This window comes from Salvelinus namaycush, chromosome 26 (genome assembly GCF_016432855.1).
Source record: "Salvelinus namaycush isolate Seneca chromosome 26, SaNama_1.0, whole genome shotgun sequence".
In the NCBI taxonomy this organism is placed as follows: Eukaryota; Metazoa; Chordata; class Actinopteri; order Salmoniformes; family Salmonidae; genus Salvelinus; species Salvelinus namaycush.
Genome location: NC_052332.1, coordinates 23,525,298 through 23,545,838, shown reverse-complemented (window position 1 = coordinate 23,545,838; position 20,541 = coordinate 23,525,298). Strand labels below are relative to the sequence as shown.

General features: G+C 45.1%; 1 protein-coding gene across 2 annotated transcripts; it reads right to left on the bottom strand.

Annotated features, from left to right (window-relative positions):
* Window positions 1-1,208: 1,208 nt before the first annotated feature.
* LOC120021274 (hamartin-like) lies at window positions 1,209-20,406 on the bottom strand. Of its 2 annotated transcripts, none has more exons than XM_038964950.1 (22): window positions 20,213-20,406; window positions 15,280-15,528; window positions 15,021-15,124; window positions 14,709-14,861; window positions 14,395-14,539; window positions 14,086-14,240; window positions 13,868-13,941; window positions 13,545-13,723; window positions 13,113-13,231; window positions 12,277-12,442; window positions 9,650-9,765; window positions 9,432-9,534; window positions 9,203-9,292; window positions 7,201-7,831; window positions 6,564-6,607; window positions 5,384-5,550; window positions 4,872-5,054; window positions 4,663-4,773; window positions 4,378-4,500; window positions 3,924-4,111; window positions 3,600-3,776; window positions 1,209-3,452 (listed from the first exon to the last, which is right to left on the bottom strand). In XM_038964950.1, exons 2-22 carry the CDS (start codon window positions 15,386-15,388, stop codon window positions 2,744-2,746), a joined length of 3,846 nt encoding a protein of 1,281 aa, XP_038820878.1. In that variant the 5' UTR covers window positions 15,389-15,528; window positions 20,213-20,406; the 3' UTR covers window positions 1,209-2,743. The 2 variants fall into 2 exon arrangements, with proteins under 2 accessions (XP_038820878.1, XP_038820879.1); XM_038964951.1 differs by having other exon boundaries at window positions 9,650-9,762; window positions 20,213-20,405.
* Between the last annotated feature and the right edge of the window lie 135 nt (window positions 20,407-20,541).

The window sequence follows — 20,541 nt, the reverse complement described above, 5'->3', positions numbered from 1 at the left end:
AGAATGGGCGGACTACACTGAACAAAAATATAAATGCAACAAAATGTTGTTCCCATGTTTCATGAGCTGAAATAAAAGATCCCAGAAATGTTCCATACACACAAAAAGCTTATTTCTCTTACATTTTGTGAACAAATTTGTTTACATCCCTGTTAGTGAACATTTCTACTTTGCCAAGATAATCCATCCACCTGACAGGTGTGGCATAAGAAGAAGCTGATTAAAAAGCATGATCACAGATGCACCTTGTGCTGGGTACAATTAAAGGCCACTCTAAAATGTGCAGTTTCATTACACAACACAATGCCACAGATGTCTCAAGTTGAGGGAATGTGCAATTGGCATGCTGCCTGCAAGAATGTCCACCAGAGCTGTTGCCAGATAATTGAATGTTAATTTCTCTACCATAAGCCACCTCCATAATTTTTGAGATTTTGGCAGTACTTCCAAACGGCCCCACAACCGCAGACCATGTGTACAGCTTCGTGTGTTCGAGTGGTTTGCTGATGTCAAAGTTGTGAACAGAGTGCCCCATGGTGGCGGTAGGGTTATGGTATGGGCAGGCATAAGCTACGCACAAACACAATTGTGTTTTTAATCAATGGCAATTTGAATGCACAAAAATACCGTGATGAGACCCTGACACTCCTGACACTTTCTTTTAAAGTGTCAGGATTCCCAGTCATTTGAACTCAATAGATTAGGGCCTAATAAATTGTATTTCAATTGACTGATTTTCTCAAATGAACTGTAACCCAGTAAAGAAATATTTGAAAAGTTGCACGTTGCATTTATATTTTTGATCAGTATATTTCAGCAAGGTTGAAGTGTTAGGATTGAGCTAGTTTGATACATGACTATTACATTCTATGCTGTGTCTTTGTACCACTAGCCATTTCATATATTTGACGAGTAATAATGCAACAGATAACATAATTGCACATATATATATATATATAGTATTTACACAAATACATTCTGTAGCTCCCACTGACAGTATTTGACCTTAAAAATAATTGTCTATGGACTTGTTCGCTCCAATCTACCAGACTGGCGTACCTGTTGATTGAACCACTGCAGGAAAAGGCTGAGTATTTAGAACAACAGTGCTCTCTAGTGGGGAATGAGACAGAAAATGGTTTAGGGGTCCGTTTGAGCCTTGAAGTCGAGTGGTGTGACTATAGAAAATGAAAAACATTCAGAGGATCTGTAGTGCAAAACATTGAAGAGGATTTTTATTGTTCACAGTTAAACACAAGCAACTGCTTAAGAACTTTGTTTTTTTTGCCTTTTTTCAAAATCTCCAGCTCCAAAAGGAATCCCAGTTCAAGCTTTCCATTCAGTCCACGCTTGATTGTACCTTCTATCTTGGGTTTGTTGTAGTTCCTACTACTATACTGTTGGCATTAAAGTGGATTGTTGAACATGCTTTAGATAGCAAGGCAGAGGGAATAACAGCTGAAGTTCACAGTGGACAACAGGATTTATGACCATTTAAACACATGGAAGAACCCAAAAGAAAGAGGCAATTCTGACTGTCATAGGTCAGTAGGACCAATAAGAATCAATTGGCAGAGACTTGTTTTTTGTTTTCTTTTCAGACTCACTGTAGCTATGACAAGAGGACACATGCAAACCTTTTATACAGCAATCAGCCCTTTTGAGAGACACCCAGACACCGAACTAGAATAGGAGCACTTGGTGAGGTCAATGAGTCATTTTGAAATGGTTGTATTCAATATCTGGTAAATGTTTGGCACTGTCTTTCTGTTCACTTTCGGTTAGTGAACTCGAACAGAAAATACTGCTTCACACAGGTTGATGTAATGCAAATGATTTGTCAGAACTAACATAACACGTGTGATTTAAAGTCAAGATAAGTGGTTATCATGAGCAACATTAGTTGCAGAAAGTTACAAGTACTTTAAGTATCATATTTGTCACTACTCATAAAAAAGCATTTCTAAATGATTGAAACATGACTTAAACATACACTTGCATGCATGCATACACACTCTCCCTCTTCAACGCATACTAAAGGTCATTTCTGTCAGGAACATAATGAAACCAGCATGGAAAAAAGCAATCCTCCTCCTATATTTTATCTACAATGAAAACAGTCAAACTCCCAGGTTCCTCCCCAAGCATAGCAGAGGAGTTGGAATCATTGACAACATCTCATACTTGGCACAGCTACTCCCCAAGCCTTGAGGATCACACCACCCCAACCCACCTCCCTCATACAACATCAGTACAGGTGCTCAAGACAATAGCCAACCAAAACCAGGCTTTCATAACCATCCCTTTCTCACACCCTACAAGACTAATGAAAAGGCCCTCTCATACTTTTAGTGTTTTATACTTGTCTAACTTGTTTTGGACCCAATATGGCATATTCTTATAACTTCAAACAACAAATTTGGAAATAGGGTCTCTATTTATATGAAATTGTTTCCTGAAAATATAACTCCCAAATGTCTAAGTATATAAATGTCTAAGTATAACTGCAATCAGACCAGATATATAATGTGGTCTCTGCTGGTAGATTGTTAAATGACCTTATTTAAACCTTCATTCCCATCTTTAAATCTGGGATTAAATCAATCAGTGGTTCAAATCCTGTTGTCCACTTGAGGGAATGGGATAACACTGAATTTAACAGAGCTTTGTCTTCAACTCTTATGGTTCTACTGCTTGTAGCTCTTGCTCCAGACAACCTCTTCTCTCTCAGTTTGGTGTCTCTTTAATTGTGCTCTTGTTGTGTTTCGTTGTAGTCCATAATCCTAAATTGCTGTTTGGGTTGTGCTGCGCTGGCCGCTGCCGCTTCCGCTTCCCCTCCCCTTGCTCCTCCCATTTTCCTCCTAGGACTCTCCTGCTTGATAGCCCTTTGCCTGGTTTCAGGCGGGTGCTCCTTGGCAGGCACAGTGAGAGGGGCCCCTACTATAGAGGCAGGGACAGTGGCAAGGGTAGGGGCAGGGGCAGGGACAGGGGCAAGGGTAGGGACAGAGACAGGACATGTCAGAGCATTCCCCAGTGGGGGAAATAAGGGCTCCACACACAGCTCAGTCTTCAGGCCCTGTGAAAGGCCGGCCAGGTGGGGGGGCTCCTCGTCACACTGGCTTTCGCTCTTGTTCCGGAACAGCTCCCGCGCCCTCATGCCCAGGAAGCTGTTGGCGCTGGGGTAGGAGCCAACGGTGAGGGGGGCGGCGTCAGGGGGCAGCGGGGTGGCCAGGGGAGCATGGGGACAGAAAAAAGAGGGCTCCACAAGGAGAGGCGGGGGGATGTCCTGGATGCTGCTGGCGGAGTTGACAGGGGACGCTTTGGGTTGGTTGTTCGCCTTTGGTTGCCCTGGCAATAAAGTGCTGCCGTTGCCCCGTGGGGACTGAGATGGTCTGCTGTCATCAGACCACTCATTGGTCCCCAATGTGACAGGTCCATCTGGTTCCATGATACTGCCATTACCATAGCAACAGAGGAAAACATGGGTGATTACTTTAATATACATTTGGCTTCCAATGGCATAAACACACATTTCTGCATGTGCATTCACAGCAATAAAGTAAGAAAATGTAACTTTAACAGTTTGACTGCCATCTCACCTAGAGTCTATAGGAGGGCCAGGATCGGTACTGCTGCCCCCTGCTGCTGAGGCTGTGGTAAGGCAGGCATGACCCTCCATCTCTAGCCTGCTATAGAGGTGCAGCAGCTCCGTTTGCAGGAGCTGCGTCGCTCTCCTCTGGGCCTGGTACCTGCTCTCTGACGCCTGCAGCTCACCCCTGCACAGACAGATATGTTCATATCACACGCTTACAGAGACAAGCTGCTATGCTAACACATATATTTGTACAGAAAAACACAATCCAACTGCTTTGATCCAAATAAGTCTGAGGCCTTTTCCACCTTTAAACCCAGAGCGCACATACTTGGCCTGGCCCTTGACATCCTCCAGGAACTTCTTCTGCTCCACGATGAGGTGTTCCTTCTTGGTGAGCTGAGTCTCCAGCTCACCCACCCTCTGCTGCGCTGCCTCCAGCTTCTGGCCCTGCTGCAGCAGGCTCTGCCTCAGCCTCTCAACCTCCTTCCCCCAGGACGCCTGCACCATCTGGGCCTCCTGCAGGGATAGAGAGATGGTGGTGGCAGGGGACTGTAAACTAGTTTGGTATTGTCTGGTATCTGTAGGTTGTTGTTCTTTTCCAAATACATACGTATGGGAACAGGCCTCAGACAACTTTTACTACAATGGAACACAATATGGAAGACGGGTATTCTCTCATGGTGGTTACAGAAAGAGAAATCCATAGCAACTTTTCACTGATTCAGATTCTACACATGCTATCGAGTCGGTTATTTTTCCCCCCGTCTGTGGCCCCCCCCTACCTTGGTGTTGTCTGAGCCCGTATGCTGCTGCTGCAGTACATCCAGCTTGTGGGCCTCCCCCAGGAGCAGCAGCTGCTTGTTCAAGAAACTCATCTGCTGCTGGGTGCTCTCACTGGTGCTCAGCTGAAGAACACACATAACCAATCAGAAGGGAGACAAACACCCACAAAGCCCTCTGTTTGGTTGATTTATGGAAACAAAAAACAAGCTTCTTAGTCCTTTAATCTATGCACATAAAGCAGCTGACTGATACTTTACAGAGCAGAGCAAGGTGAGGTGCCTCACCTTGATGGTCATCTGGTTGAGAAGGTGCCCTGTGTGACACACCTTGTTGTTGGCTCTCTGTAGGTCTGCCTCCAGGTCAGTCATCTTCTTCTGATACTCATTCAACTGACTCTGGAGAGGACATTCCAGAGCAGAGAGAATTCAACACAGTGCATGGAAGATATGATATACGGTCTTCTGTGTGTGTGTAAATGTGGTCATGCGTCTACCTGCAGTTCCTGGTTCTTGGTGTAGTAGTCGTCCCGGCCCTGCTGTAGCTGGCGGACCTGGCTGTGTAGTCTGGTGACCACAGTCTCTCTGTCATCCCACAGCTGTCTGCAGCGCTGCTGCTCCACCTGCAGACTCTCCTTCAGAGTCACCACGTCCACACTCTGCAGGTCCAGCTGGTCCTTCTTCAGGCGGACACACAAAACAGGGAGCCAGGATGACACACCACTCACTGTTTCTGAAGTAATCTACAATGTCATATGATTTAATAAAACATGTTTCCCCCCCCCTCCACCATATGCAACACAGAGGAAAACCTACAATAATCTACTGAACCCTCACATGCATGTGTGAGTGAGTATAACAAAGTCAGCGAGTGAAATGGGTCAAGAGCAGGCTCCTGCTTCTTTGAATGATAACCGCTTTCAGTTAGGGAGGTTGGAATCTCCAAACAGATTTGAGCTGGTTCTGAGAAGCTACGGGACAAATCCAGGGAAGGGAGGAGCGTTCTTGCCATAGCATTGTTCTGCTCTTCCAGTGCAGTGGCGTTGATGACGCGGCGCAGTAGACGTCGGTTGCGGACGGCGTGCTGCTCCCTCTTGTAGCGCTCGTACAGCAGCTGGCTGTGCAGCAGGAGCAGCTGGCTACGCAACGTGTGCAGCTCGTCCAGCGGAGCAGAGCCTGGGGCAGGGAGGACAGGGTTAATGACCAGGAAAATGGTGTGGTCATAGACAGATAAATCAGGATAGACTGTATTTACACAGAGTGTACCAAACATTAAGAACACCTAATATTGAGTTGCTTGATTGTATTTCTGACCTTATTTCTGATTATTCCTACTCACAGTTCCATCTCTAATGCTATTCTGGGCTAAAATATCTTGAACATTGATTATTCATCATCTTTTATTAATGAATGAAAGCTGTATGACTAGTGCACTCTATGTAGTCAAACTAAGAGGAAAGAGGGAACTGAGTAGGTGTACATAAAATATACTGGCTCCGGGAGCTTACATAAGCTCTTGGTGGAGTTGGCTTCACAATCACTTATACATTACTTCTATAAGTTGTATAACCAGGGGATCTTATTCAATTCCAATATTTGGCAAGCAGAGAGGGAGTTTTGGCCCAGACAAGGCTGTTATACAGTGCTCAGCAGCTAGAGATGGTTAAGACAGAGCCCCTTGTACCCATCCAGAGAGGATCTGATTCTCATATAGCATCTAGGATCATGTGAACTCTGCTTGTCTTTATTATTGCTATTCTACCTCCAAGGTACTTAATGAGTCCAGGTTTTTTCCAGGATCAAAAAGGGGCTTAGCTGGATGCCGTGTTTTTGGATTATTTTATTTTAAAATTCTCCATGACTGTCCAGATTTTACTTTGGTGATCCATTATCTTTTCTACATACTTTATATCAGGTTTTAGTTGTTTAAGTTTACTGAAGGCGTTTCCATCCCAAAAATGTATAATAATAAAATAAACGTTTCAGAAGCCCACCAAAGGATTTCAATGGCAGAAAAGTGTGAGCATATTGTAAGATGCCCTCTGTTTCTGTATGATGTAGGAAAACTACATTGTCGTCATTGTATGGTAAACACATCATGAGGCCTAAATAAGCTGAAAGCTTTCAGCATTCCCCTGTTGCACTAGCTAGTCCAGTGTTCCTGCAGTGCTCTGGTGCTGGTTCTTTACCTCCAAAATGTGTCCAGTCAGCTGACTTGCTTGGCAAAGGTAATCTGTAAGAGAAAAAAAACAGGGGCAGCTCAACAGGGGCAGCATTGGGACAGTACATCAGACCCCATATAAAAGACCTGAATGGTAGATCCCGGCCTTCTCGACCCATCTGGGCTTGGAGACACACTTTTGTGTGTGTAGGCCCTCTGTCCCAGTGAATTACATCCCTCAAACAGGGCATGGCCTGCCATTCATCTTTGGGGAAGATACTAAAGAGGTGGGGGGGAAACGTGCAAAGCCAGATCGTTCTGCACAGAACGCCAACTCTGCTGTTGTATTATTGGCTTAGGAGCGAGGACGGTGTGTGTGTGTGCGTGCAGGAGGGGAGTGGAGAGTGTCAGACAATGCCTGTAGTTCTCCACTGAGCATTTCCTGTGGGCTAGGGCAATGGACTGGAAAGAACCCAGCCCAATTCCACACAGTGAGGTTCACATCACATACACTCGGTCTTCCCCTTGCCTCCAGCACACAGAAACTCATGTTCTTGGACTAGGTACTAAGGCAACCCATTATTAATGGTTTTGATAGAGACTGATTGGCATAAAGTTGATCAGACAGTTGTGACCTGATAGATAGTAAAAGCTGGCCCCCTCACCTCTTGAGCACCTTGTCGTGGGTGTCGCTGCCCTGCTGAACAAGGTGATCTAGCACCTCCAGGGGGGAAGCAGACACCATCCCCTCGCCCTCCTCCTCCCGGTCCTCCAGTCTCTCCTGCCGCTGGCACAGCCTCTCCAGGGCAGCTCTGCCCCGGGCTTCCGACGTCCTCCTCCCAACGAAGAGGGATGCAGCCCGGGGCAGAGCCAGGTCAAACAGGGCCTCATAGGGCAGGGAGGGGTTCTTCATTGGGCGGCTTGGCGAGAAAAGGCCACCGAACTTGGCCACCTCATCCTCCAGGGCAGAGAGGCTCTGGTGGAGATGGTGTTGGATGGGGCTGAAAGGACACACAGGTTCAATAGACCAGGACTGGTCCAGGGCCGAGCCCCTACTACTGTCCCCATCTCCACCAATAGCCCCCTGGGTATTCTCCAGTGCATTGTCTGAGGTCGACACAGCATTGTGGGGGTCCCGGGGCGGCACGGGGCCGCCCAGTGGGGGGTTGAGCAGGGGCTTCTCCTGGGTACCTGTCAGGGTCTCGGTGGTGCGGTAGAACAGGGAATCAAAGCCCCTCAGGCCGGCCAAGTCCCGCTTGTCCTCCGTGATTTTCAGGAGCTCCTCTGAGATGGCAGCTGGTGAGTTTTTGGAGAAGTAAAACGGGAGACATGAGGCTTGTAGTGGAACAGGCTTTTGAGTCAATGGTGATTATTTCTATGAAATGTACACACACAAAAGTATATGGACACCGCTTCAAATGAGTGAATTCGGCTAGTTCAGCCACACCCGTTACTGACAGGTGTATAAAAATCGAGCACACAGGCACGCAATCTCCAGAGACAAACATTGGCAATAGAATGGCCTCACTGAAGAGCTTTGTGAGTTTCAACATGGCACCGTCATAGGATGCCACATTTCCAACAGGTCAGTTCGTCAAATTTCTGCCCTGCTAGAGCTGCCCCGGTCAACTGTAAGTGCTGTTATTGTGAAGTGGAAACAACGGCTCAGCCACGAAGTGGTTGGCCACACAAGCTCACAGAACAGGACCGCCGAGTGCTGAAGCGTGTAAAAATGGTCCGTCCTTGGTTGCAACACACACCGAGTTCCAAACGGCCTCTGGAAGAAACGTCAGCACAAGAACTGTTTGTTGGGAGCTTTATGAGATGGGTTTCCATGGCCGAGCAGACACACACAAGCCTAAGATAACCATGTGCAATGCAAAGCGTCAGCTGGAGTGGTGTAAAGCTTGGACTCTGGAGCAGTGAAAACGCATTCTCTGGAGTGTTGAATCACGGTTCACCATCTGGCAGTCCGACAGACAAATCTGGGTTTGGCAGATGCCAGGAGAACGCTACCTTCCCCAATGCATAGTACCAACTGTCAAGTTTGGTGGAGGAGGAATAATGGTCTGGGGCTGTTTTTCAGGCCCCTTAGTTCCAGTAAAGAGAAATCTTAAAGCTACAGCACACAATGACATTCTAGAAGATTAGACTATGGAGCAACTTGGTGGCAAAAGTCTGGGGAAGGTTCTTTCCTGTTTCAGTATGACAATTCCCCTGTGCACAAAGCAAGTTCCATACAGAAATGGTTTGTCGAGTTTGGTGTGGAAGAACTTGACTGGCCTGCACAGAGCCCTGACCTTGGCTGCTTCTACAGGGTGGCCCCATTGAACATGGGGCCACCCATGAATTGGAACGCTGACTGCAAGCCAGGCCTAATATCAGTGCCCGACCTCACGAATGCTCATGGCTGAATGGAAGTAAGTCCCCGCAGCAATGTCCAAACATCTAGTGGAAAGCCTTCCCATAAGAGTGGAGGCTGTTATAGCAGCAAAGGGGGGGGGGCATCTCCATATCAATGCCCATGATTTTGGAATGAGATGGTCGACGAGCAGGTGTCCACATACTTTTGGTAATGTAGTGTATATGGTTCACTCTCATTTAACTGAAATGTTATGTCAACCTCATTTAGACCAGCTCACTCTGATTCTCAATCCTTGTACTCACTCTCTTCCCTCTCTGTCCTCTGCTGAAGCTCATGCTCCTTCATAAAGACTGACAGCGTCATGGAAACGATCTCACCACCACCACCTACATCTAGTATGCAAAAGACAGCCAATAAACATTGTTTTATGTAAAACAGAGAACATGGACTGACAATGTTTAAAAACCAAGGACTTTGTAAAAAGCATACAAATTGTAATATCCATTTTCACATTTTTTCATGATCACAGACCTCTGTTGATGACTTCTCCCCCTTTTTCAGGATCTTTTTCAGGATCTCTGATTGGTTCCTGCCTCACCAGGCTGTGTTTGGCTGCTTCTACAGGGTGACCATCCTGAAAGTGAACAGTTGTGTTATTCGCAAGTTTAATTTAACAAGGAAGTCCTCCCAAGTTCTCTACACTACAAAAGGCCAGAATGCCCATTGTGGGAATTGATGTCATATTGTACCTTCTGTGGTGGACTGGTGGTGTTGGAGAGCAGGGGGATGATAGGGAAATCAGAGGGGGTGTGGGGTGGGGAGGAGGTGACAGGAGTGCTGGAGGCAGGCGTGCCTTTGCCACCTGCTGACAGAACCCAGCAATTAGGAGAAAATAACAACCAAAATGTCATGTAGGATTAACACTAGAACTGCTAAAGCAGTCATTTTCACTGCTCATTAATATCCTTTTTTTTTTTTTTACACCGTCATTTTTTAAGTTCCCCTCCATCCGTGACTTTTCCTGAATAAGTCTACATACTGTCAGTGTCAGAATATTAATATCACAAAGTTAGAACCAGTTTTCGGAGGGCATGCAATTTTTATTATATATATATATTTTTAAATGGAATTCCCCAGGGTAGCTGTCTAGGCCCCTTACTTTTTTCAAACTTAAACTAAATACATACCATTGGCATTGAGTAAAGCCAGTGTGTCTACGTATGTCGATTACTACACTATGCACATCAGCGACTACAGCGAGTGAAATCACTGCAACACTTAAGAGCTGCAGTTAGTTTTAGACTGAGTGACAAGGAATAAGTTCAACCTAAATATTTAAAAAACTAAAAGCATTGTATTTGGGACAAATCATTCACTAAACCACAACAATCTTGTAATAAATAATTTGGAAATTGAGCAAGATGAGGTGACTGAACCACTTGGAGTAACCCTGGATTGTGTACTGTCATGGTCAAAACATGTTGATACAACAGTACCTGAGATGGGGAGAAGTCTGTCCGTTATCAAGCGCTGCTCTGCCTTTTTAACAGGCTCTAGTTGTGTCACACCTGGAATACTGTTCAGTCGTGTGGTCAGGTGCCACAAAGAGGGACCTCAGAAAATTACAATTGGCTCAGAACAGGGTAGCACGGCTGGCCCTTAAATATACACGGAAAGCTAACAATACTATGCATTTAAATCTCTCATGGCTCAAAGTGGCGGAGAGATTAACTTCATCACTACTTGTTTTTGTAAGAAGTGCACCGAGGTGTCTGTTTAAACTACTAGCACACAGCTCAGACACCCATGCATACCACCAGAGGTCTCTTCATATTCCCCAAGTCCAGAACAGACTATGGGAGGCACACTGTACTACATAGAGCCATGACTACATGGAACTCTATTCCACATCAGGTAACTGATGCAAGCAGTAGAATCAGATTTTTTTTAAACATAAAAATACACCTTATGGAAAAGCTGGGACTGTGGACACACACACGATTACACACACACACGGATGTTGTATTGTAAATATGTGATCGTGGAGTATTTTATCTTACCTTTATTTAACTAGGCAAGTCAGAGAAGAACAAATTCTTATTTTCAATGACGGCCGAGGAACAGTGGGTTAACTGCGTTGTTCAGGGCAGAACGACAGATTTTTACCTTGTCAGCTCGGGGATTCGATCTTGCAACCTTTCGGTTACTAGTCCAAAGCTCTAACCACTAGGCTACCTGCCACCCTATAGTAGTGGCCTGAGGGAACACATTAAATGTATTGGGTAAAGTGTTATGAAATGTCATAATATTTTAAACTGTTTAACTGCCTTAACGTTGCAGGATCCCAGGAAGAGTAGGTGCTGCCTTGGCAGGACCTAATGGGGATCCTTAATCAATACAAATAGTGTACACAGAAAAGTTGAAGACAGATCGTACGTCATAGTATAAAAGGTGTAAAGACGCATGTTGGGATCATTTTCTACAGCATGTTATATCATACAAATCAATATTGTTTATTCAATCTATATAAATCCCACAACACTTAATCCAGTCAAGGGAACCATTAGTTATCGACCTGATAAAGATGAGCAAAAAATAAATACTGCGCTATTTTGTATGCAAAAAAAGGGGGAAATTATATTTTATGCTAACACAACTGCTCAGAGAAATATTTTGTTTGACAAGTAATATTTAAAAAAAAGATAAGGGTCAAACTTATTGGCACCCCTGTTTTCAATACACCCTGCGAGGGTAAAGACAGACTTTTTCTAAAATCTCTTATGAGATTGGAGAACACATTGGGAGGGATATTAGACCATTGGTCCTGGGGGGGCCCTTGGTAAAGTTCATGATGCTGTTGACCTTAACAAGTAGCCAAAAACCTGGTTGCCTCTGCCAGGAGGATGACACTTGGCCGCAAGTGAATCTTTCAACAAGACAATCATCCCAAGCACTAATCAAAATCCAAATAAATGGTTAATTGTCCACAAAAAAAAAATCAACATTTTGCAATGGCCATCTCAGTCTCCAGACTTGAGCCTCATTGTAAACCTGTGGTTTGAATTGAAGAGGGCAGTCCATAAGAACAAATGAAGGATCTGGAAAGATTCTGTATGGAGGAATGGTCTAATATCCCTCCCAAAGTGTTCTCCAATTGAATAAACCATTTATCGCAAGGGGAGGGTGCTAGATTACTGAAAGCAGGAGAGGCAATCATTGACCCATATCTTTTTTATTATTACTTGTTAAACAATTTTTTTAAAAGCATACAAAATAGCTCAGTATTTGTATTATTTATTGTAGTATTTTTTGTCCTCTTCATCAAGGGTACAAATAATGATGGACCTGACTATGTTGTAATATGATCCCTTGTCACCTGATGTGCTGTGGAGGCGGTGGCCTGGGAGGTGAGAGGCACTATGGGAGAGCTCTTGGTTGGGTGACATGCCCCTAGAGGAAGGGGGAGTGGCCATGCCACACAGGGAGGAGGGACTCCAAAGTTCCTTTACCCCACAGGTGGAGTCGAGTTCACAGCTAGAGTTCTATAGGAAGACATTCAATGTTACAGGTTAAGTGATAATTACACATAAGCATAATTAAATGTTTGATAATGACAGATGTAGTATACTATAAAATTGTATCTGGAAATTAGGCTAGTGTTTTCCAGGATCTCAGTTTCCTACCAACGAATCCTCAGACAGACCCAGAGGGCTGAACAACACCAGAACCCCCTGCGTGGGTGGCTCACAAAGAGAGGGACAGACAGTGTCGCCAGGGCAACCAGCCCCTGTGACAGACCACAGTAGAGTGGCAGGGCGGGGGCGTGAGGGCATGTTTTCTGCTTTCTAAGGCCTGACACCACCGCCTGCGCCAATGATTCAAAGCCCCCCCCCCCCCGAAGCACTCGCTCCCACCACTCTCTGAAATAAAGGGGGCAATTCATAGGCCCGGACAGGAGGGGGGGGGGGGGGTGCAGTGGGATCAGGGACAATTGACTAACCAGCGTCTGACACAGCCAATATATCAAGTGTAAACAAACTCTGCAAAACAAGAAGAAGTGAATAGAGAAGCAGCAGATAGCAGTGGCTGCCCACTCAGGCTGACACTCTCCAACCAACCCTGTTTCCATCTAGGGACTAATCTGGACACAATTACTATAGGTCAGTGCAGTGAAATGTTGGGCAACAGAAATGCTGTGTGACTATATGTTACCTGACTTCTGGACGTCTGGGGGCTGCGATACAAGGACTGTGTCCCTGGGAGAGGGGCCAGGGACAGGGGAGGTGCCAGTGGCTGGTGGGGGGTAGAGAAAGGGGTTGAAGAGGAGCTTCCTGTGGGGAGGAGAGGAAAATAATCAAATCAGTCTGACTCACATATCCATGTGTTAAATCTTCCATTCATTCACCATTGTTATCAACAACACCATCACCTCATGACAAGTCATAATTACAATCCAACTAATGCGTCTGGCAGCCAAACAACATTAGACACATTTCAGATGATTGATAGTCTGAGAATTCACGTGACTCAGTGAAAAAAAAACACAACACATTTTAGACATGAACAATGAACAGTGAGAACACCAAGCAAACTTATGACATTCCTATCCACCAATGGGAGGTGAGGGAGGGGGTGTGTTCTCACCATAGCTGTTGAGGAAGTCTGTGTAGGGGCTGGAGACGGACTCTTGTGGGCGAAGCTCCGGGTGGGGGTAGAAGTTCCCGGGCATGGTCGCATAGCCCTCCTCACACGACGCCTCCTTGGGGTCCAGAGACACTTTGGCACACTCTATAACGATGTCATGAATCTCAAACTTCTTCCACCTGCAGAGGTCCAGCACGGTCAATCACATTGAGGAAAACTATGTAATAATATTAATCTCTAATTTGTCAGCAGATAAGCGCTTTTTTTGGTTGACAGAATATGGTGCATAAACGAGTGAAGCTGGAGAGCTGTGATTGACTGACCTGGTGGGATCAAGCTCATGGTCTTTAGTTCCAGTCACTAGTTCTGGATGTATACGGACATGTTCCAGCATTGGCTGCAAAAAAATACATTGAAACATTTTGGGGAAAGCACAAAGGATTAGATCAATTTCTATGGGTAGAACATCTTCCTGAAGCCAAAATTAATAGAATAAAAAACTAAATTAAAGATTGCTCAAATGCAAAATCTCAAGTCTCACCTTCACCACTTCCTCAAAGGTGTCCATGTTCTCCTTCATGTTGTAGTGGGAGCGCAGGTAGGACACAAAGTTGCAGGGGTACATGCCGTAGAGACGGTGGAAAAGCGAGTAGATACTGGCGTGTAGGTGGATGAGGTACACCTCGGAGATGTGCCCTGGGGGAAGCAAGAGTAACATGATGTCAGGTCAGAGGCAGTGTGAACAAAAACAGTCCATCTAAAACCATGCATGGCTCTCAACCATTTCCAATATTTTTATTGTCTTCTATCTTAATAAAATAGCTCCTCGGAGTCTTTTCTCAGGGATTACCTGGGTTCTTCAGGTTCCAGGAAGCCAGGCGACCAAAGATGTCAAAGAACTCATACAGGTGTTGTTTGCCAGCCTGGGGGATCATGGGGAGCAGAGTGATCAACACCAGGACTCCAGTTATGAGGACCACCACGTCTAAATCCGTCTGTACACAACGGGAAGAAAAACATTCAACATTAGCATACATATGAAAGATGTCCAGGACACTTGATTTAATAAGCTTGTGCTTCCAAGTATTTTTTTATATATTTTATTTTACAAAAGCCATCTATATAGGAGACCTCTGTGGCTAATGGCCCATCTTTCCCTCTTACCTTGAGGCATTTAAGCAGTGAGAGAAGCAGCGGGTAGCGGGCGATCTTGTGGATCCAGGAAGGCTGCTTGCGGACCACGTGGCCTAGCAGGGTGAGGGTAGGCAGCCGGCAGGCCTGTTTGGTCATACACTCGTTCATCTTGTCCAGTAGGTGCTGTGGTGGGTAAATGAAAAACATTGAGCTATAAGACAATCATATGCATTGTGAAACAATGAATACATGAGTTTAAGTTATTGAATTAACATCTGATGAAAAAAATGGGGTTACAGACTTTTGCAATATAAGGTGATGGTGGGTTTCGACAGATCTCACCTTATCATGTGGCTCTCTGACAGAGGAGAGAATATGAATGGCCTGGGCCGAATTAGTCTCCAGGAAGTAGTCCACCAGTCCATTCAGCAGCATGGCCCCTCGCTCTGCACAGAGAGGAGGAAATATTTAACGTAGTCCCAACATCCACAATATGGCTGCATAATTGAAATGACCAGAGCCCTCTAATACAATCAGAGTACAGGATAAAAGGCTGACTGTCCAAGTCCAAAAACAACGTATTAAAAAGCCAAGTTATCACCAGTGCTGAGATTCTCATTGATAAGGCCTTTAATCTCCTCCAGTTGGTGGATGTCAGAGGACTCCAGGAGAGGGAGGAGGTCCCCTACGTTGGGCTGCTCTCTCGCCATGGTGACAGTGGTGGAGGGGGAGGTAGGAGGGGGGGGGGGGGGGGGGGGGGGGGGGTGTCCCAGTCGTGTCTCTCACAGTGTCCTGCTGCCCTGCCTGGAGGGCTCCCTGAGCCTCCGGCCAATACAGTCTCCAGGCACCACTACAGGACAGAGCAAGCAACAGGACAGGGTCAAACCTGACTCAACACAAGTCAGAGAACTTCAGTGATATGTAGGTTATTAGATACAACTTCACACCGCCGGGATTCTAGAAAAGCATCAATTGTATTAACATATGAATATGACCCTCGTAAAGCCTAATCTAAAAAAGTCATACAGAGCACAGACAAAATGAAGGAAAATAGCAATGTTATTAATGGCACTTAGCCTACTGTAGCTAGATACATTGTAACAAGCCTAATAATACCAATATGTATCTCCTAATTGCTAAGGGTATAAATAAGGCCACCGATAGGTACACAGTGTGCTTTTAATATAGCCATGAGAAATCTAGCACAATCGTTTCAAAGCAGTGAAACACTGACAAATTTAAATACATTTATCAGACCACACTTGGCCCAATGGAACAGACAAAAACACAATCTTAGTTATCTCTGTGCCCACAACTTAAACAACCATGCTTAATACACGAGTCAGAGAAAATAATCTCCTCTCCAGCTAACAGTGGTTTGACATAATATTCTGAGTGTTCACATAATCTCTCTCCATCTCAGTGACTCAAACTTTCAAAGGAAAAGAGGCCAAAGGAGGCATCCAAATCTCCAGCTGACAAGTGGGCATAAATAATTATGATAGGCAGGTCAATATCACCCGGATGTCAATCACCCATGGTCCCTGGTGGGTAGAAGCATTGGGCCAGTAACCTAAAAGGTTGCAAGATCAAATCCCCGAGCTGACACCACACAGCCACCGCACCTCTGATTCAGAGGGGTTGGGTTAAATGCGGAAGACACATTTCAGTTGTACAAATGACTAGGTATCCTCTTCTTCCTATATGTGGGAGAAAAACGGCAAGCATGTTATTGTTTTCTTAACTCCTACTCCCATTCCAATGACAGCATTACCTTAGAGGAGGAAGGCTATAGGCCTAACCTATTTCTGACACTCCATCTTGAAACTAGGCTACTCCCGTTTTGATCTTTAGTGTGTGGCCCTGCTGAGAAGGCAGGCACAACTGTTAGCCTATAGACTACTCTGTTACTGAGGCTCTCCCCCACTAGTCTCCCAAGGGATCAATTAGCTCCTTGGTCTTAGCATTGGTCTAGGGTTTTAATATTTTTTTGTTTTACTTTATTTAACTAGGCAAGTCAATTAAGAACAAATTATTTTTCATGTTGGCCTACACCGGCCAAACCCGGACAACGCAGGGCCAATTGTGCACCGCCCTATGGGACTCCCAATCATGGCCGGTTGTGATACAGCCTGGATTCGAACCAGGGTGTCTGTAGTGACGCCTCTAGCACTGAGATGCAGTGCCTTAGACCGCTGCGCCACTCGGGAGCCTAACGGGTGTGTTGAATTAGGGTGTTTTCAAACTTGCAGGGCCAGAGCCACAGTCAGTGGCACAACCAGGAACAACCCTCAGAGTGACCTCAAGCAGCAGCAGCTCTGGAGAACACAAAGAGCCTTTATGCATCCCCATGCACTTCCATGTAAACACTGGAAATTACATTTGGCTGTGTGCAAGCCGTTAAGCGCCACCCCCATTCTCTCACAAATCATTTCACAAACAAAATCCATTTGAAGCCTGAGGCTAGATCTATGGACTCAACTGGACTAGGATTTTATAATAATTCTGTCATTGTTCCCTAGTCCTCAACACAATCTGCAACAATGGACCTGATTTTTTAATTTCACCTTTATTTAACCAGGTAGGCCAGTTGAGAACAAGTTCTCATTTACAACTGCGACCTGGCCAAGATAAAGCAAAGCAGTGCGACAAAAACAACAGAGTTAGGCATGGAATAAACAAACGTACAGTCAATAACACAATAGAAACATCTGTATACAGTGTGTGCAAATGAAGTAAGGAAGTAAAGCAATAAATAAGCCATAGTGGCGAAGTAATTACAATTTACACTGGAGTGATATGTGCAGATGAGGATGTGCAAGTAGAAATACTGGTGTGCAAAAGAGCAGAAACTAAAACAAATATGGGGATGAGGTAGGTAGTTGGTTGGATGGGCTATTTACAGATTGGCTGTGTACAGCTGCAGCGATCGGTAAGCTGCTCTGACAGCTGACGCTTAAAGTTAGTGAGGGAAATAGAAGTCTCCAACTTCAGTGATTTTTGCAGTTCGTTCCAGTCATTGACAGCAGAGAACTGGAAGGAAAGGCGGCCAAAGGAGGTGTTGGCTTTGGGGATGACCAGTGAAATATACCTGCTGGAGCTCCTGCTACGGGTAGGTGTTGCTATGGTGACCAGTGAGCTGAGATAAGGCGGAGCTTTACCTAGCAAAGACTTAAAGATGACCTGGAGCCAGTGGGTTTGGCAACAAATATGTAGTGAGGACCAGCCAACGAGAGCATACAGGTCACAATGGTGGGTGGTATATGGGGCTTTGGTGACAAAACGGATGACACTGTGATAGACTGCATCCAATTTGCTGAGTAGTGTTGGAGGCTATTTTGTAAATGACGTCACTGAAGTCAAGGATCGGTAGGATAGTCAGTATTACGAGGGTGTGTTTGGCAGCATGAGTGAAGGAAGCTTTGTTGCGAAATAGGAAGACGATTCTATATTTAATTTTGGATTGGACATAAGTCGGGAAGTCTAGCCAGACACCTAGGTATTTATAGTTGTCCACATATTCTAAGTCAGAACCGTCCAGAGTAGTGATGCTAGTCGGGCGGGTGGAGGCAGTGATCGGTTGAAGAGCATGCATTTCGTTTTACTAGCATTTAAGAGCAGTTGGAGGCCACGGAAGGAGTGTTGTATGGCATTGTAGCTTGTTTGGAGGTTTGTTAACACAGTGTCCAAAGAAGGGCCAAATGTATACAGAATGGTGTCTTCTGCGTAGAGGTGGATCAAGGAATCACCCGGAGCAAGAGCGACATCATTGATATATACAGAGAAAAGAGTCAGCCTGAGAATTGAACCCTGTGGCACCCCCAGAGACTGCCAGAGGTCCGGACAATAGGCCCTCCGATTTGACACACTGAACTCTATCAGAGAAGTAGTTAGTGAACCAGGCAAGGCAGTCAGAGAAACCACGGTTGTTGAGTCTGCCGATGAGAATATGGTGATTGACCGAGTCGAAAGCCTTGGCCAGGTCGATGAAGACGGCTGCACAGTACTATCTTTTATCGATGGCAGTTATGATATCGTTTAGGACCTTGAGGGTGGCTGAGGTGCACCCGTGACCAGCTCGGAAACCGGATTTGCATAGCGGAGAAGGTACGGTGGGATTCGAAATGGTCAGTGATCTGTTTGTTCACTTGGCTTTCAAAGGCTTTAGAAAGGCAGGGTAGGATAGATACAGGTCTGTAACAGTTTGGGTCTAGAGTGTCTCCCCCTTTGAAGAGGGGGATGACCGCCGCTTTCCAATCTTTAGGAATCCCAGACGATACGAAAGAGAGGATGAACAGACTAGTAATAGGGGTTGCAACAATGGCAGCGGATAATTTTCCAGATTGTTTAGCCCAGCTAAGTTGTACAGGTCCAGGTTTTGCAGCTTTCTTAGAACATCAGCTGTCTGGATTTTGGGTGAAGGAGAAGCAGGCGGGGGTTTGGGCCAGTTGATGCAGGGGTGGACTTTAGTGTCCCAAAACTTTTTGCAACTAGTGCTGCAGGATGTTTGAAAAAGATAGCCTTTGCTTTCCTAACTGACTGTGTATATTGGTTCCTGACTTCCCTGAAAAGTAGCATATCGCAGGGACTATTCGATGCTAGTGCTCAGGAGGGAGGATAATGAGTTAGTCTATTGCACTAAATAGCCAACTGCAAAGGGACACCCTATCTAGCCTAGTAATGCAACTTGTATCATAATTTAGAGTAGTACAGTAGCTAGGTAGCAAATACAAGATAATGTTATGTTATTCCTTTTTATTTACGGTTGCATGTGATGAATTACCTATGGCCATCTAGTTATACAACAGAATATGCCTACAAGTAGGAATGTACTGTACCTGTAATATCAAATACAACGAGATATAACGTTAGCTAGGTAAATTAGTACATATGACGCCTACGCCTCAAGCTTTGCTCAAAATGTGATACAGAAAGCAGCTGCAAGATTGCAAGAAGTTGCAGCTGAATACAACAAATATAGCTAGCTAGCGAACGTTACATCATTCACCTGTAACTGACCATGTAAAAATCACTATGCAGTCAAACGCAAACTAGCCAAGAATTCTCAACTACACTATGGAGGAGTTGAGAATTATTGGCTAAACGCCAGCTAGATGTGTCGCCAGCATGCAGACTACTGTAGCTAGCTAACGTTATCTGGAACGACCACTTACTGTCGTAAACAACTCAGGAGGAACAATGGGCAGGGCTCGGTTTGTTGTATCCGAGTATTTTACATTAGTTAATCTTGGCAAGCTGAAAACTATTTCAACAGATGCATGGTCATGAAAGTAGCTAGCTATGACTCAAACCATTATTGTCAGCGTCTACAGAAATAGAATTAACGTTAGCTGACAGTCCAAACAAACAAGTCATTATAAACAGCTACGGCGAAGGGAAACAAAACATGCATTTGACAGTCATGAAAGAGCATCAGAAACACATAATAATGCCCACGCCTTATATTAATGACATTTTAACATCTGAAATTCACCATTATATATTTAAGTACCTTAATACATGGACCTGTTTACCTGTCAGAGTCGCTGCACTCCACAGGGCGCCGCCATCTTGAACACCTCACAGCCCCTTCCTCTGCAAGCAGCCTCCGCTGACTCGCACGCAAAGTAATCCCTGAGACATTCAGACTCTGCAGTTGCACACTGCCTAGTCAATTTATCTAAATAACGCTACAGCTACGCTTATTCAAATTTTTCCATTCTGCTGTAATCATATTTTAGTGCACCAAACTACTAATTTCCTCACTCTACGAGAAATTAAGCATTGTTTTTCTCAGGTGGAGGGATGAGTTTATATGTAATGCGTTTTCGCGTGACTCAGGTAGTGAGCGCATGCGCTCAAC

What these genes read in the sequence shown, in the direction of transcription:
- LOC120021274 (XM_038964950.1), bottom strand. Translation starts at nt 15,388, where the DNA reads ATGGCGAGAGAGCAGCCCAACGTAGGGGACCTCCTCCCTCTCCTGGAG. An exon ending in CAATGAGAATCTCAGCACTG is followed by an intron (nt 15,125 to 15,279) that starts GTGATAACTTGG and finishes CTCTCTGTGCAG; the next exon opens with AGCGAGGGGCCATGCTGCTG. An exon ending in CCACCAGTCCACCACAGAAG is followed by an intron (nt 9,535 to 9,649) that starts GTACAATATGAC and finishes GTTCACTTTCAG; the next exon opens with GATGGTCACCCTGTAGAAGC.